Genomic DNA, 17957 nt, shown 5'->3' on the forward strand with positions numbered 1-17957 from the left:
GTCAAGATCCTAAGGTAGGTTTTTCATGAAGAAATAAAAGTTAAATTCGCTCTAGGTGATTTAATATAGACAGTTAAAGCTTCTGTTTCAATACCGAAATTTCCAGATCTGACTACTTCAAAAAAAAAACCATGATTTCACCTATCTATTCTTGTTAGTTTTCCCTAAATTTTTTATATGTTAAACCTCAGGATGTCATTTACATCTTTCGTTAAGAAGTCAAAGTGAAATTTCAACAAAAGGATAGCCTTACAGTCCATCCATTCATCAAAGGTAGTTACCGAAATCTCTAGATTCAGTCTCTCCAAAAAATAAAGATTTCACCCACTTATACTTGTTCGTTTTGTCTCAAATTTGAGTATGTTATATTTCAAGAAGTCCTTAACAACTTTCATTTAGAAGTCACGGCCAAAATCCAACTCAACCAACACATGCAAGCCAATAGAACATCCAAGGTCGGACTGTTTCCTCAAGAACAGTTTACTAGTATCAAACATCCCTCTTAAAACTTCAACTTTTAACACCCTAAACATCCGAAATCTATCACCATTCAAGCACACATACTAGGCACAACATGCAAGAGCAGATTAAGGATCCCAACTTGCCTCTAAACCGAGCAAACAGCGAGCAGCGACTGGACACGGCGACAAACGACGGACGCACAGCGGACGGTCGACGGACAGCTGTCCTCCTTTCCTCTCTTCTTCCTTTATTTCTTCTCTTTCTCTCCTCTCTTTCTCTCTCGGTCGAACCTCACTCTCTCCCTCTCGATCGACGATGCTTCCCCCCCTTCATCATCAATCGGTTCTCTCAATTTTCCTCTCTTCAATGATGAACAATCATTGATTTTGCATGAAGGACACTTGGACTAAGGGGGAAACACTTGGCAAAATCTTCATGTAGAAAGAGTGGGCCTCTCATGGGCCGGTTCCTCCTTGGTCGATGGCCCAATGGGGCTCCATCTGGCTGGGCTTGAGGCCAGCCATGGGCCGACGGCTACTTCCTTTCCTTGGGCTTCGTGGGCCGGCCGAAGATGGGGAGAGGTAATGGCCTGGTTTGGGCCTTTAATTGTCCAGCCCATCCCCATCCTATTAATTCACCTAATCCTAAATTATATATATAAACACACACACACCTAATTGAGATTTATTTTTCACCAAACGCACGGACTGGCGCGCGGGACTCGGGTGGCGCGATAGTGCATGATGGCAGTAAGGGAGACGGTCGACGGCAGGGGGGTCTTCTCTGGTTCGCTTTCGAATTTTGAGCTCTCAAAAATCTCAACAATAGATAAAGCAAACTCAATGAAGAAGAAGAAGCTGAAGCTTGAAGGGGGCCCAATTGCCCCAACAGTCTAAGAAAATTTCTCCAATTGCTCATTGCTAGGTCCCCACCTGATTAGCCCTCAACCTCAGCCATTTTGCTACACCAAACTTCCCCTAGATATTGAAGAGGTCCAAAATGTTACTCCCCCCTTGGCCGACGAATTTTGGACAATTTCCCTCCAAATCCAATTAAGTTCTCCTCTAATTGAGCTCAATTTGGCCCCCATAAAATCAACCAAGGTGCCATCATCCATCTCATGATTTTTCTTCATCAATTGACACAACTTGATAGTAAGAAATGCGACCAAAAACGGCCTTCGATTTTCTCGGTCCAAAATAGCCTTACTTTGATTTTTCGCCAAAATCTCAGGTTTGCAGAAAAATCTTCGGAGAATGAGTCGATGTTCCTAAAATGAATCGTGACATAATAGAACTTTCAATTTCTGAAATCGGGTTTAAATTCGTGGTTTATTTCAACCGAGAGTGATTTTAGCGTGACCTAACCTACCGGTTAGCTTTTAGGAATTTTTAGTGCAATTAGCCCGTGGTCGATTATTTTCGAGTCACATTGTGCATCTTCAACTCATTGGCGACTCTCAGTTGACGTGAAAATCTCGAGATTTCAAATACAGGCACAGGGTATAGAAATGACATAAAAATCAGTTTAGTGCCGTTTGACAAAAATTTTGCAATTAAGTGAAATCACCCACACTTCAATCACATACCTCAGTTGAACCGACTTATCTTCGATCACTAATCGATTTTGACAATGCCGTATTGACCCTTACAAATTAGCATGGTCAAGCAATCGATTTCTGGTCGAATTCTCAAGTCTATTGCGTTAAAATTCCTTAACGGCTTCACCAGATAGACTAGTTTTCTCATGAGTGATTAGCTCAAAGAAAAAGACTATAGGCACGTCAATGAAAAGCCAAAATTATTCAACTGAAAACAGAATTTGAAAATCACGATGTCACATAGGTCGATTCGATAGAGGCATGTAATTAAAGTATGAATGATTCCACCTAATTGCAAAATTCTTGTTGAACGGCACTAAACCGATTTTTCTGTCATTTCTGTACCCTATGCTCGTATTTGAAACCTTGAGACTTTCACGACAACCGAGAGTAGCCAATGAGTCTAAGATGTACAATGTGGCTCGAAAATAATAGACCACGGGTCAAACGCACTAAAAATACCTAAAAGCTACCCGGTAAGTTATGTCACGCTAAAATCTTGTCCGGTTGAAATTAACCACGAAATTGAACTCGATTTCAGAAATTGAAAGTTCTGTCATGTCACGATTTATTTTAAGAACGTCGACACATCCTCCAAAGAATTTTCGGTGAGTCCGGGATTTTCGGCGAAAATCAAACTTTGGTGAAATTGGACCAGAAAATTCGAAGGTCCGTGAGTTGCGGGGTTTTCTCGGGTTCTTGTTCACGGTTCTCTCTTCTTGGGCGTCGGTTCTTTTGTTTCTACTGTAACCCAAGCTGCTGATTCCAGGCGTGTTGGCCGTTCGTTGGGCCAACTTTTTGGGGGAAAGTGACGCCTCTTGCCTCTCCTTCAAACCCTCGGCTTCGTCTCCTGGTACGTATCCTCTCCTCGATTCACTTGGCTATCGATGGCTAGGGTTCCGCCCGGGTCGCTTGCTTGCTGTGATTCGTGAGTTGAGATGGATACGGAGCGAGGAGGGATCGAAATGAGGAGAAGGGGACAAGTTCCCGTGGTGGTCTTCCCATTCGGAGGAAACTTTGTTGATGACTGGTATGGGAGGAAAGTCGGGTTCGGACTCGCTCCGTCCGGTCCGATCGAGCGCGAGTTCCTCGCACAAGTGGTGGGGCGCGACCTGTCCAGCGAGGAAGGTCCCGCTCAGCTAAGCCTCAGGGCAGGGATACCGCCAAGAATTCATCAGGGAAATCGTGGGTTGTGGTGGCAAGAACCGTGGCCAAGGGCTACGATTTGGTGTATACTCCACCAACTATGGTTAACAATAGACCTGTGATTGAGATCACTGATCAAGATCTAGAAGCTGCAGATCCAAGATGTTTGAATGCTTAATGGGCTACTTCATTGGTCGCCGAATGCCTTTTAAGGTAGTTGAGGAGGCTATGAAGAAAATGTGGGGGCCAAACCTTTCTGAAGTCATGTCAAATGGCAAAGGTCTCTTTATGTTTCGCATTCCTGATAGGGAATTCCGTCGAAGCGTGCTTGAAAGTGGTCGGATAACGGTTGCTAGAATACCACTTGTGCTGCAGCAATGGACCCCTGGTCTTGAGCTGAGAAGGGAGACCCACCGTGTGGTTCATGTTTGGGTTAGACTATCGAACATCCCCTTTTCGTGTTGGTCCGCCCACTTCATCGGGAGAGTTGCAAGTGCGCTTGGCAAACCCCTTTATGTGGATAAGAGTACAGAGCAGGTGAATAGCCTTACCTTTGCTAGGGTCTGCATCGAAATTACTGCTGATCAACCTGATTGGAAACTGATTGAGACAACCCATAATGGTACGAAGTGTGAAATAGGAGTGGAGTTTGAGTGGCGACCCCTTTGCTCGTGCTGAATGTGGCATCTTTGGCCACAATTGTGCAGCGGCTATTAGGCCTGGTGGACCTGGAACAGAACGTGTCGATGATGGTCCTTCTTCAAAGGAATCCGAACCTTATAGCAAGGCTGCAAGTGGAAATATCTCACAGCAAATCAGACCATCTTCGGTGGCGTCTGAGGATCGAGGGGGAAGGTCTTCGGGTGCGCCGTTGGTCCCTTTTACGGAATCTGCAATGGATGTAGGACAGACCAACTCCTTTGGTGGTTCCTCTCCTCTTGTTCAGCAGGTTGCGAATCTGGAGGTACCTCTTCCATCGCACCAAAGTGACCTTGCTTAGCATGGGAATCAGGTCAAAGGCAAGGAGAAGGAGCAGAAGTCGCAGAACTTGAATGCTTCGTTGACACCATACTCGGAGGCGAGGCAGCCTTGCAACCTGAAGGAAGCTGTACTTGGACAAAAGCCTCCTAAAGTCCCTGCAAAAATTAGTTCTGGCCTTTCCTCTCAGGCTTCTGACTTGGCACCAGATGCTGTTATGCCGCCTGGAGACTAGGAAGATGAGACCAGCAATATTTCATCTAAAGAAGACGGTGGCCACACGCCTAGACCCGCTCCTTCGAGTGGCCTTTCGGAACCTACTAGGGCTGGTTCGAGCCAAGATCAGCTTCTCCTTTTGCTGCCTGACCCGCCGGGACCTTCTCCTATGGAGGACTCGAAAGCGACTAGAAGTAGGCGCAGGGGCGCCAAGCGGAAGTAATTCTCTCCTTTTGCTGTCTATGTTTTTTGGTTTTTGGAATGTTAGAGGTATTATGAACCCTGTCAGAAGGGCGGAGATTAGAAAGTTTGCTGTTGCAAATAAGCTTTGCCTTATTGGGCTTTTTGAAACTAAAGTTCCAGAGCCTTTGTTTGGTTCCATATCTTCCAATATTTTGAGAGGCTGGAATTGGATTGCGAACTATGATTTTGCTCCGCGCGGTAGAGTCTGGATTGGATGGGATCCAGCTACCGTCAGTTTTGAGTTGATCTCTTCGAATGACCAAGCCATCCATGGGTGCTTGAAGGGGTTATCTTCTAATTTTACTTGCTGTGTTTCCGCTATCTATGGAGAGCATTCCTTTATGCGGCAGAGGCCTCTTTGGTCTGATCTTATCAATTGTGACGATTTTTTTCAAGACTATGCCTGGATAGTAGCCGGAGATTTTAATGCAATCAAGGACCCTTCTGATCGCGTTGGTAGCTATAATGCCTGGATCCCCTGTTTTGATGATTTCAAGTTATGTCTGGACCAAACGGAACTTGAGGACCTCAGGTACTCTGGCCTTCGGTTTACCTGGTCGACCTCGGCGGGTGCGAATAGGAAGATGCGAAAAATTGATAGAGTTCTTGTCAACTCTAAATGGAGAATGGACTTTTCATACTCGGAGGCGTCGTTTCTCAATCCTGGAATTTCTGATCATACTCCTATGGTTGTCAGGGTTGTGGATCCGTGTCCAAGGAGGAAGCCTTTTAAGTACTTTGATTTTTGGGTTGAGCACCCGGACTTCCATTCTACGGTCTTGCAGGTGTGGGATAGTCAAGTTTGGGGAGTTCCCATGTTTAAACTAGTTTCGAAGCTGAAATTGTTGAAATCTCGCCTCAAGGATCTTAATCTGGAGGCTTTCTCGGATATTTCTCTAAGAACTCTTGAAGCGAGGGAAGCCTTGCGTTCTACTCAGCATCTCCTTCAGTTGGATCCTGAAAATATTCCACTAGCTGAGCTTGAAAAAGGGCAGCGCCGTGCTTTTATAGACCTTCATGGTCAAGAGGAATCGTTCTATAAGCAAAAATCAAGAATTAGATGGCTGAAGGAAGGAGATCGCAACACGAGATTCTTCCACAATTGTGTCAAAGCTAGACATCTCAATAACCGTATCCTCTTTGTCAAAGACACTTTGCAGTACGGTCGTCTCGGACCCTGATTTGGTGCCTCAAGTTTTTCTATCTTTCTTTTCGGATCTACTTGCTCCTCGAGCTGGCTTAGCTAAGCCTGATCTTCAAGAGCTTACTTCTCTTATTCGAAAGCCGCTTTCCGATAGCCAGGTTTATTCCCTAGCTTCTCCTGTCTCTGATTTGGAAGTTAAGAAGACCTTGTTCTCGCTTGCGAAGGGAAAAGCCCCTAGTCCAGATGGGTTTACAGCAGAATTCTTTAAAAGTAACTGGGATATCGTAGGCCCTTTAGTTATAGAGGCTGTGAAAGATTTTTTCTCCTCAGGTTGTCTTCTTAAAGAAGTTAATGCGACTATCCTAGCTCTAATTCCTAAGGTGCCGAATGCTTGTGAAGTAAACGACAGACCGATTGCTTGCTGCAATACTATCTATAAGCTTATCACCAAGATCTTGGCCAATAGAATTGCGCCTGTACCTCAGGATATTGTAAACCCGTCCCAGAATGCGTTTGTAAAAGGAAGAAGAATAAGGGATAATATCTTATTGGCTCAAGAGCTGTTTGCAGGCTTCCACCTAGACCCATACCTCCCAAGATGTGCGGTCAAAGTGGATTTTCGCAAGGCCTATGACACTGTGGACTGGGATTTCCTAGAGCTTACTCTTACTACCTTCCGGTTTCCTCCGTGGATTATTCGTCGGATTATGGCTTGTGTACGCACACCCAGGTTCTCTATCTCTATTAATGGGGAGCTTCATGGCTTCTTCCCAGGAGGTAGAGGCCTTAGGCAGGGTGACCCAATGTCTCCTTATTTATTTACATTGATCATGGAAATCTTCTCGGGAATATTGAGCCAAAGGTCTTCGGCTAAAGACTTTAAATATTATTGGAGATGTAAGTCTCCCAAGCTTACTCATCTTTTTGCGACGATGTGTTCCTCTTTTGCCAAGCAGATTGGAAATCGGCTGTGATCCTCAAAAGAAGCCTCGACATTTTCCCTTCATGGAGTGGTCTTCTCCCCAACAAAAATAAGAGCGACATCTTTCTTTCGGGAGGTGATCCTGCTTTGTGCAACAGAATCCTCCTAGCATTTGGTTTTCAGGAAGGTAAACTCCCGATTCGGTACCTTGGAGTGCCAATTATCTCAAAGAGGTTGAGTAAGGCTGACTGTACTCAGTTAATTGACCGCATTACCGCGCGAGCCCGCTCCTGGTCCCACAGGTTCCTCTCTTTTGCTGGGAGACTTCAGCTCATAAGGTCAGTGCTTCACGCTATTCAGTCTTTTTGGGCTAGTGTCTTCACTTTGCCCTCCTCGGTTATCTTGGGAATTGAAAGCATTCTTCGTAGATTTCTTTGGAAAGGCACCTCCTTGGATAAGGGAGGTGCTAAAGTCTCATGGGCGGATGTTTGTTTGCCTAAGGAGGAAGGGGGCCTGGGTATTCGGTCTATCAAAGATTGTAACAAAGCCTCAATGATGAAATTCATTTGGATCCTCTTTACGGATAAGGAATCTCGTGGTGCCGTTGGATCCACTCCAACTTTTAAAGAAACATAACTTCGGGTTGCCCTCGGCCTTCGGTTTGTGCATGGAGTTGGAAAAAGATCCTTCAACTTCGGGCGGTTGTAGACAATCCTTCGGTTGGAAGGTCGGTGACGGCCGATCTATCTCATTGTGGTTCGATAGCTGGTTGCCTTGTGGCCCTCTTCATTTACAAGTTCCTCAATCTTTTTTGTTGGACCCCGACGTTCCAGCAAAGGCGATTGTGGCTTCTTTATATTCGTGTGCTGGAAGATCCTGTAAATTGCGGTTGGAGAATTGTGGTTTCTTGCTTCCTCCTCTTTCGGTTGATAGCGATCATTTTGTGTGGCGTCAAGATTCTTCAGGGGCCTTCTCCGTAGCTTCTGCTTGGAACGCCATCAGAGCTTCTAAAGCCAAAGCACCTTGGACTTCTTTTGTGTGGGATAAGGATTCAGCCCCTCAGTTTCAATTCCTCTTGTGGCTTATTACTAAAAACGACTTGCCAACGCAGTCACTTCTTCTCTCATATGGAAGGATCGATTACTCGGTTTGCACCTTTTGTAATACTCAGCCTGACTCGACTAACCATTTGTACTTTGAGTGTAATATTTTAAATACCGTTATTTACTTTTGGGCAACTAGGTGCAATTTGCCGTGGAGGAACGGCACTTGGGCGGAAAACCTTGCTTGGGCTATGAAATTCCTTGCGGTAAAGACTTCTTTCATAGTCTCTCCCGCTATTCCTTTGGAGCTCTTTGCTATCTAATTTGGAAGAAGAGAAATGCTATGATTTTTCGAGGGGAATCTCTTGATATTCCCGCTTTGAAGAACCATTTGATAAAGATGGTTAAAGATAAAGAAATTACATACAAGGATGTCCCTGACACTCCAAGGAATTGGCGTCTTCAGAGGGGTTGGGAGCTTGACCCAATTATCTTCATTTAACCCTTTGGGGTTTCTATCCTTTTGATCCTGCTAGGTCGTCTTCAGCACGGATGTTCTAGGCTTCGTCCATGGAGATCTGGTTGCTGAATCTGGTGGCTGGGCTGTGTCTGTTGTTTGCGCTCTTTCTGTCCTTGCCCTTTGTGGCTTTTGCGCGGCTCCCTTCCACTCTTTTGTTCACATTTAGAGTGTAAGTTTTGGTGCCGTTTGTGTACATTTGTCCTATGCTTATCTATATATTCTTGCCTTTACCAAAAAAAAATAAAAATTCGAAGGTCCGTTTTTGAGTGCGCTTTTGGCATCGAAGTTGGTTCAATTGGTGAGGGAAAATTATGGAATTGAAGTGGGCACCTACCTTGGCAATTTGGCCACTTAATTGGATTGTTTTGGAGAGGAATTGAAGTGATTTGAAGGGGAATTACACCAAAATTTGTAGCTATGAGTGTGGTGCAACATTTGGGGCATCGATTGAAGCTTAGAGGGGAAGATTGGTAGGGGATAAGGTAGCTGAGCAGCGATGGACATTGGGGGCCTCTCTCATGATGAATTGAGATATTTTGAAGACGTTTGAGGCCATTTGTGGTTTGATTGCAGCCCATCTCCTTCTTCTTCCTCAGCTTCTATTCCTCCACTTTGTTGCTGTTTTGGAGCTAGAAAACCAGAGAGAACCAGCAGAAAACCAGCCAAGATAGCCAGCTCTCCTCGCCAGCCCACCCACTCGAGCAGCTCGCACGACCGCCGATCACCGCATGTCGTCTGGATTGTTTGCCGAGCCAGCCATGCATCCACCGTCCTAAGGCTGTCATCGCTGCTATCCTCGAGCCGAAGCCAACCTCGCCTCACGCCTCCCTCACGCCGCTCGACCGTCGCAGCTGCGCCAAGCCACCATCCTCCGTGTCGAGCTCCCTTTACTGGACCAGCTAGCCTAAGCTCAGCGCATTCTAGCCACTGTAGCCCCTTGGACTAGCTCAAAATAGAACCGAGTCTCAGCTTGAGGGCAAAGACTTGCGGGGTCGTTTTCGAGCCCTTTAGGACCTCCCTTGGTGCCGCCATAGACACAGGTCGTCACCGCCTTCGTGTAGTCATCGCCGTGAACCCGTTAGCTCGCTAATCTGGTGAGTTAACTCCCTAATCCGTGATTAGGTTGTTGATTGCACTTAGGAGTTTAGTTTACTGTTAATTAGCTTAGTTAGATTAATACTAGATGAGATTAGTCTTAAGATGGATTAGTGTTAATCTATAATGGTTAGATTAGCCTTAATATGGATTAGCGTTGATCTAATTAGTGAGATTAGTACTAATGAGGTTGGATTAGTCTAATTCAGTGGACTTTCTTCAGTTCTGATTTCTGGACCCTCACCATTTGCCATTTTCATGGATCAAAATGTGCTGAGATTTTGAGGTTGATTCCTTCTTGAAAAATGTTTTAGGCATACTCAGCTATGACATATATGTTATCCAAGATTTTAGGGATTTAAAGAAATGGATATTTCAACTCTGTCATTTAAAAACAGAACCTTTGTTTTTGTTGGAACTAGTGACCTTTGGGGATTCAAGGGATTTTTATCCACTCGTAGGCTTCCAATTTCAAAATGGTTTCTTCACAAAAGTTGTTTTTCACATCTTTTAGTTTAACATAGTCAAATTTTAGATCAAATGGACAAGTTTTAGATCTCGAAACAAGCTGGTTTTGGAAAATAGACTTTTTGGAAACGGACTCAGTTTTTGTACTGGATCGATCGATTTACAGGGCCTAATATAGGAGGATCTGGTTTAAGATTTCTGCATGAAAAATGTTCGCTTATGTGTCCCTTATGACATATCCAAATTTGGGAATTTTCGAAAATTGTTTGATTAGATTTCTATATATAAACTCAGAGACGCGCGAGTGGACCATTTCTGTCGTTTAGGACCGGTAGTAGTTTTGGTGATTGTTCTTGATGCTATGCTTGCTAAACCATTCCTATTTGGTGATGTGGTTGACCTATGATATGCTTAGAAGTTATGCATGATAATGCGTGAATAGTTCTGCCATGGTTGTGGTTTATTGTTATTGCTTTATGTGGCGACTATCGAAAGAAGGTGAGATGTGTTGAGAAAACCAAATGGTTGTGAGCTGGTAAAGGACTAAGTGTGCACGATAACAAAACTTCATATGAGCCACCTCTAGAACCTTGTACCGTTGCGTATTATAGTCAAGAACTAAGTGCTACATGATAGCGTGACTTCGCGGGAGCCACCTCTAGTACCGTGAGCTATTGATTATCATTGTCTAGAACTAAGTGCTACACGATAGCGTGACTTCGTGGGAGCCACCTCTAGTACCTTGTATTGTGGTTGATTGTAGTCAGCGACTAAGTGCCACACGATATCAGAACTTCGTGGGGGGGGGGACCTCTAGAACCTTGAGTCTGAAATTGAGTTTGAGTATTGAGTTTGAATGTGGAGTAGGAATATTGAGCTGGGATGTTGAGTTTGACTATTCATAGTGAATATCGAGTGTGGATTAAACCAACGATATGAGTTACCCGCGCCTGATTATGGGACGAAATTTTGTTGCATAGAATGGGACGTGTCATAACGATTTGGCTTTATAATCGGGACTCTTGTGAATTGTTTGATGAGTGATATGATGTGTTCCAATTCTTGAATGCATTTGCTATATGCATAAGTGTTTATGTGATGCACTAATGTGCAGGGACGTGCTGAGGCGAGGTAAGTTCTGAGTGGTGCATGTTTAAGACATCTCTGACTGAATTTCTTGTCTTAGTCTAAGTTTAGGGTGTTGACTCGCTGAGATTTATTCTCACCCTGTCGTGGTTTACAATTTTTTAGGTCCCTAGTTTGTAGAACCCAGAGCCTGAGGTTGAAGGGTTCGAAACATAGGTGGCTTGGTAGTTTCTTTCTAGAGATAGACTAGTTTGTATAAACCTGAGATGTTTTTAAAGCGTGATTGATGGATTTGGTTGTCCTACTTTTCTATTCCATGTTTGTTATTGTCCAGGTATATAGTTATGAGTTCGCTTCCGCATGTGCAGTAATTTGTTTGGTTCGTGATGCGTTCTGGGAACTTCATAATTTTATCGACCACCAAGGGATGTGTGCGCGCTCGAGGTTTAGGGCGTGACATCACCACCTGAAGTGGTTTAAGAGCTATGCACCGAATAGGAAAGACAGTGATTCCGAAATAATTTTGTCAGAGTAGCGCAGCGGAATTTTGGTTAAGTTCGTGTAACTTCAATTTGTTGTAATAAGGTCGTAGAAAGGAGAATCGCTGGTGAGAGTTGTACTTCAATATTTTGCTTATGTATAACTTTGATATCATATATAATAAAGTTTGGCTCAAGGAGCATCTTGTTGTAATGAATTGTGTGTTTAAGGAGTATCTGGATCAGTTTGTGATTGTTTTCGTCAACAACATCCCAGTATACTTGAGAAGTCCTGAGGAGCACGAAAGATAGTTAAGGACAATACTTCAGACTCTGCGAGATCATGGACTATATGCCAAGTTCAATAAGTGCGAGTTTTGGTTGACTTGTGTGGCGTTTCTAGGTCATGTGATTTTAGGCAAAGGAATCTCTATGGACCAGACTAAGATTGAAGCAGTGATCAACTGGCCAAGACCGACAACAGTGATAGAGATCAGGAGTTTTTTGGGTTTGGCAGGTTATTACAAAATGTTCGTGGAAGGATTCTTAGCTTTAGCTTCGCCGTTGACGCGACTGCTGAAGAAGGAAGAGAAGTCTGTGTGGACAGATAAGTGCGAGCGTAGTTTCCAAGAGCTTAAGCAGAAGCTGACTACCACACCAGTGTTAACAATACAATCTGGTCCTAGAGGATATGAGATCTACATTGATGCATTGTTTGGGGGACTGGGTTGCATGTTAATGCAGCATGGGTGGGTCGTTGCATACGCGTCCCGTCAGGCGTCCCGTCAGTTGAGACCTCATGAGTTGAATTACCCAACGCATGACTTGGAACTCACAGCAATTATCTTCACTCTGAAGATTTGGAGACATTATTTGTGTGAAGATAGGTTACAGATCTTTACAGATCATCAAAGTCTCAAGTATTTATTCTCTCAAAAGGAGTTGAATATGAGGAGTGTCGTTGAATGGAACTTCTTAAGGAGTATGATTGCGACATTCTGTATCATCCTGGAAAGGCTAATAAGGTAGCAGATGCGTTGAGTCGAAAGTCTTCAATTGCGTAGATGGTGATCAAGGAGTGGATTTTACTCGAGAGAGTTCGAGGTTCAATTTTCAAATTTGAGGTAGGCCACCTCTTGAATCTTATGGCCACCCTCAGAATTGAACTGGAAGTAGAGATCAGAATCAAGATGCTGCAGTTGACAGACCTAGAGATTTAGAAGATCCTGCAATTTCTTGTAGAAAAGAGAAAAGCTGACTTTCAAATTCCTGAGGACATAACACTGAGGTTCCAAGGACAATTGTGTGTACCTGACGATGTAGAGCTTAAGGAGGAGATTTTATCAAAAGCTCATTGTAGTAGTTACAGCATTCATCCAGGTAGTACGAAGATGTATCAGAATATGTGTCAACACTATTGGTGGACTAGTATGAAGGCGGATATCACCAAGCATGTCGCCAAGTGTCGATGTGTCAGCAAGTGAAGGCATAGCAGTGTAAGCCAGGAGGACTTCTACAACCACTCGAGATTCCCGAGTGGAAATGGGAACACCTCACAATGGACTTTGTGATGGGCTTACCAATGAGTCAGAGGGGTAATAATTCTATTTGGGTCGTGGTTGACAGATTGATGAAGTCTGCTCACTTTATTGCCATACCAAAGGATTTTGCATTGGACAAATATGCTGAGTTGTAAATGTGTCAGATTGTTCGTTTGCATGGAATGTTAGTGACCATTACGTTTGATCGAGACCCGAAGTTCACCGCAGCCTTCTGGAAAAGTTTACAGACTGCCTTGGGAACGAAGCTGCAGTACAGTACGGCCTATCATCCGCAGACAGATGGCCAGTCTAAGAGGATGATTCAGACCCTTGAGGATATGCTGAGAGCTTGTGTAGTAGACTTCAAAGGAAGCTGGGAGGAACAACTTCATCTCGTTGAGTTCGCCTACAACAACAGCTACTAGCAGAGTATTCATATGGCACCTTTTGAAGCGTTGTATGGCAAAGCGTGTTGAACTTCAGTTTGTTGCGATGAAGTCGGAGAACGAAAGATTACAGGCCCAGAGTTGGTTCAATAGTTAGTGGATGCAGTTGCAATTATCAGGGACAGATTAAAATCTGCTCAGAGTTGTGGGAAAATTTATGCAGATAAGTGTCGAAGACCATTGGAATTCCAAGTTGGTGAGCACGTCTTTTTGAAGGTGTCACCAATGATGGATACTTCTCGCTTCGGCAGGAAAGGAAAGCTGAGTCCGAGGTACGTCGGTCCCTTTGAGATTTTGGAAAGAGTAGGGACTTTAGCGTAGTGTATTACGTTGCCGCCGAGACTGGCGCAAGTGCATGACGTCTTTCATGTGTTAATGCTGAGGAAGTATGAGTCTAATCCGACTCATGTGCTGAATTTTGAAGAATTAGATGTGGACGACAGAATGTCGTATGTGGAAAGACCAATTTAGATTGTGGATCACAAGGAATAAGTTCTGCGCACCAAGACGATATCGTTAGTTAAAGTAGTCTAGTAACACCATGACACAGAAGGAGCGACCTAGGAAAGTGAAGACTCGATGAGACGAAAATACCCCCACCTTTTTGTTTAAGAATTATAATGGTTTAAATTTCGAGGACGAAATTTTTAAAAGGAGAAAAGTTGTGACATCCTGATTTTCGACCCTACTTTTGACTAAATGAAATTGGCTTTTCATCGACGCGTCTACAGCCTTTTTCTCTGAGTTGCTACTCACAAGATAACTAGTCTATCAGGTGAAGCCGTTAAGGAATCTAAAAATGACAGACTTGAAAATTCGATTAAAAATCGACTGCTCGGCATTGCTAATCTGCAAGGGTCAATACAACACCGTTAAAATTGACTAGAGACTGGAGATAGGTCGATTCGACAGAGGCATGTAATTAAAGTGTGGGCGATTCCACCTAATTGCAAAATTCTCGTTGAACGGCACTAAACCGATTGTTTTGTCGTTTTCGTACCCTGTGCCCATATTTGAAATCTCGAGACTTTCACGATGCCAAGAGTCGCCAATGTGTCGAAGATGTACAATGTGGCTCAAAATTAATCAACCATGGTTCAAATGCGCTAAAAATTCCTAAAAGCTACCCAAAGAGGTTAGGTCACGCTAAAATCACGTCCTATTGAAATTAACCACGAACTTGAACCCGATTTCAGAAATTGAATGTTCTGTCATGTCACGATTTATTTTAGGAACGTCGACTCATCCTCCGAAGAATTTTTGGCAAGTCTGGGATTTTCGATCAAAAAATCTAAGTTTGGCAAAATTGGACAAGTAAATTCGGAGGTCTATTTTTGGGTGCGCTTTTGGCATCCAAGTTGGTTAAATTGGCGAGGGAAAATTATGGAATTGAAGTGGGTGCCTACCTTGGCAAGTTGTCCACTTAATTGGATTGTTTTGGAGAGGAATTGAAGTGATTTGAAGGGGAATTGCACCAAAATTCGTAGCTATGGGTGGGGTGCAACATTTGGGGCATCAATTGAAGCTTGGAGAGGAAGAATGGTAGGGGATAAGGTAGCTGAGCAGCCATGGACTTTGGGGGCCTCTCTCATGATGAATTGGGATATTTTTGAAGACTTGTGAGGCCATTTGTGATCCCCCCGCTGCAGCCTATCTCCTTCTTTTTCTCAACTTCTATTCATCCATTATTGCTATTTTGGAGCTAGAAAACTAGAGAGAACCAGCAGAAAACCAGCCAAGACAGTCAGCTCTCGTCACCAGCCCGCTTGAGCAGCTCACACGCCTGCTGATTGCTGCACGCCGTCTGGATTGTTCACCAAGGCAGCCGTGCATCCACCGTCCTAAGGTTGTCGTCGCTACTATCCCCGAACCGAAGCCAGCCATGCCTCACGCCTCCGTTCATGCCGCTCAACCGTCACAGCTTCGCCAGGCCACCATCCTTCATGTCCAGCTCCCTTTGCTGGACCAGCCAGCCCAAGCTCAGCGCGTTCCAACCACTGTAGCCCCCTTGGGCTAGCTCAAAACAGAACCAAGTCTCAGCTTGTGGGCAGAGAGTTGCAGGGCCGTTTTCAGGCCCTTCCGGACCTCCCTTGGCGCCGCCGTAGACACGAGTCTTCACTATCTTTTTCGTTGTCATCGTGAACTTGTCGGCTCGCTAATCCAGTAAGTTAACTCCCTAATATGTGATTAGGTTGTTAATTGCACTTAGGAGGTTAATTTAGTGTTAATTAGCTTCGTTAGATTAGTACTAAGTGAGATTAGTATTAAGATGGATTAGTGCTAATATAGAATTGTTAGATTAGCCTTAAGATGGATTAGTGTTGATCTAAGTAGTGAGATTAGCACTAATGACGTTGGATTAGTCTAATTCAGTAGACTTTCTTCAATTATGATTTATGGACCCTAGTCGTTTGCCATTTTCATGGATCAAAATATGCTGAGATTTTGAGGTTTGTTCCTTCTTAAAAAATGTTTTAGACACACTCAGTTATGACATATATTTTATCCAAGACTTTAGGGATTTAAAAAAAAAAGAGATTTCAGCTTTGTGATTTGAAAACAAAACCTCTATTTTTGCTGGAACTGATGACCTTTTTGGTATTCAAGGGATTTTTATCCACTCTTCGGTTTCGAATTTTGAAATGGTTTTTTCATAAAAGTTGTTTGTCACATATTTTAGTTTAACATAGTCAAATTTCAAAGTAAATGGACAATGTTTGTATCTCGAACCAAGCAGGTTTTGGAAATGACTTTTTGGAAACAGATTCAATTTTTGTACTGAATTAAGCAATTTACTGGCCTTAATCTAGGAGGATCTGGGGTGTCTGCATAAAAAATCTTCATTTATGTGTCCCTTACAGCATATTAAAGTTTGGAAATTTTCTAAACTTGTTTGATTAGATTTTTGGATTTAAACTCAGAGACACGGGAGTGGACCTTTTCTGCCTGTTAGGATTAGTAGTAGTTTTGGCGATTGTTCTTGATGCTATGCTTGCCGAACCATGCCTATTTGGTGATGTGGTTGACCTGTGATATGCTTAGAAGTTATGTGTGATGATGCGTGAATGGTTGTGCCATGGTTGTGGTTTATTGTTATTGCTTTATCTGGTGACTATTGACAGAGGATGAGATATATTGAGAAAACTAAATGGTTGTGAGCAAGTAAAGGACTAAGTGTGCACGGTAACAAAACTTTGTATGAGCCACCTCTAGAACCTTGTACCGTTGCTTATTATAGTCAAGAACTAAATGCTACACAATAGCGTGACTTCATGGGAGCACCTCTAATACCATGAGCTATTGTTTATTATAGCCAATAACTAAGTGCTACAGGACAACGTAACTTCGTGGGAGCCACCTCTAGTACCTTGTACTGTGGCTGATTGTGGTAAGGGATTAAGTGCCACATGATATCGAAACTTCGTGGGGGGGGGGGGCACCTTTAGAACCTTGAGTCTGAAATTGAGTTTGAGTTTGAGTTTGAGTATTGAGTTGGAATATTGAGCTGGGATGTTAAGTTTGAATATTGAGAGTGAATATCGGGTGTGGATTGAACCACCGATATGAGTTACCAGTGCCTGATTATGGGACAAAATTGTGTGGCGCGGAATGGAATGTGTTTTGGCCTTATAATCGAGACTCTTGTGAATTGTTTGATGAGTGATATAATGTGTTCCAGTTCTTGAATGCATTTGTTGTATGCATTAGTGTTTATGTGATGCACTAATGTGCAGGGATGCGCTAAGGCGAGGTAAGTTCTGGGTGGTGCATGTTTAGGACGTCTCTAAGTGAATTCTCGTCCTAGTAAGGGTTTAGGGTGTTGACTCGTTGAGATTTATTCTCACCCCGTCGTGGTTTACAATTTTTCAGGTCCCTGGTGTGGAGAACCTAGAGCCCAAGGTTGAAGGGTCCGGAGCATAGGTGGCTTAGTAGTTTCTTTCTAGAGATAGACTAGTGTGTATAAACCTGAGATGTTTTTAAAGCATGATCGATGAATTTGGTTGTCTTGCTTTTCTGTCCCATGTTTGTTATTGTCCGGGTATATGGTTATGAGTTTGCTTCCGCATGTGCAATAAAATGTTTGGGTCAGCGACGCGTCCTAGGAACATCTCAATCTTATCGACCACCGAGGGATGTGCATGCGCTCGAGGTTCGGGGCGTGACGCCATTGATTTCATGCAAATTGCTTGTCCTTAGGTCCATTTTTCAATTTTTATGAGCTAAAATAGAATGTGGACTGAGGGCAAAATTCGGGCCCCCTGTCTTTACCCCTGTTTAGATAGACCTTTGCCATTTTTGTACTTTTTTTTAAGGATTCTTGACCTGGTCCCCTAATAAAGTTTATATTGGCTATGTGGTAGCAAAATTTCATGATTTTTAGACTTCCTTTGGTAGTTAAATCTTAATAGTAATGACGGAGTGTCTTGCTAATTTGTCAATTTCCTAATGCATTGTCTCTCATTTTTTTTTTATAATAAAATCATGCTTAGTCCTTTTAGAGATTCTTTCTTCACGAAAGTTGTTCCTATTGGAGAAAACTTCCTTATTTGGTTTGAAGTTGACAAAAA

At 43.4% G+C, this 17957-nt stretch overlaps 1 protein-coding gene across 1 annotated transcript; it reads left to right on the forward strand.

Annotated features, from left to right (window-relative positions):
• Nucleotides 1-3385: 3385 nt before the first annotated feature.
• LOC104455464 lies at nucleotides 3386-8440 on the forward strand. The gene is made up of 9 exons (XM_039305805.1): nucleotides 3386-3830; nucleotides 3916-4172; nucleotides 4221-4316; nucleotides 4422-4621; nucleotides 4671-5678; nucleotides 5806-6566; nucleotides 6746-7049; nucleotides 7585-7858; nucleotides 8291-8440. The coding sequence occupies exons 1-9, from the start codon at nucleotides 3386-3388 to the stop codon at nucleotides 8438-8440; spliced, it is 3495 nt and encodes a 1164-aa protein (XP_039161739.1).
• The last annotated feature ends 9517 nt before the right edge of the window (nucleotides 8441-17957 follow it).

The sequence above is a fragment of the Eucalyptus grandis genome, unplaced genomic scaffold (genome assembly GCF_016545825.1).
Source record: "Eucalyptus grandis isolate ANBG69807.140 unplaced genomic scaffold, ASM1654582v1 tig00008050, whole genome shotgun sequence".
NCBI classification, from domain to species: Eukaryota; Viridiplantae; Streptophyta; class Magnoliopsida; order Myrtales; family Myrtaceae; genus Eucalyptus; species Eucalyptus grandis.

Excerpts from the sequence above, each read along its gene's own strand:
- LOC104455464 (XM_039305805.1), top strand. The coding sequence starts at position 3,386 with ATGGGCTACTTCATTGGTCGCCGAATGCCTTTTAAGGTAGTTGAGGAG. Across the intron at positions 3,831-3,915 it reads GATTGAGACAACCCATAATG|CGGCTATTAGGCCTGGTGGA; the intron begins GTACGAAGTGTG and ends ACAATTGTGCAG. Across the intron at positions 4,173-4,220 it reads AGCAGGTTGCGAATCTGGAG|GTCAAAGGCAAGGAGAAGGA; the intron begins GTACCTCTTCCA and ends CATGGGAATCAG.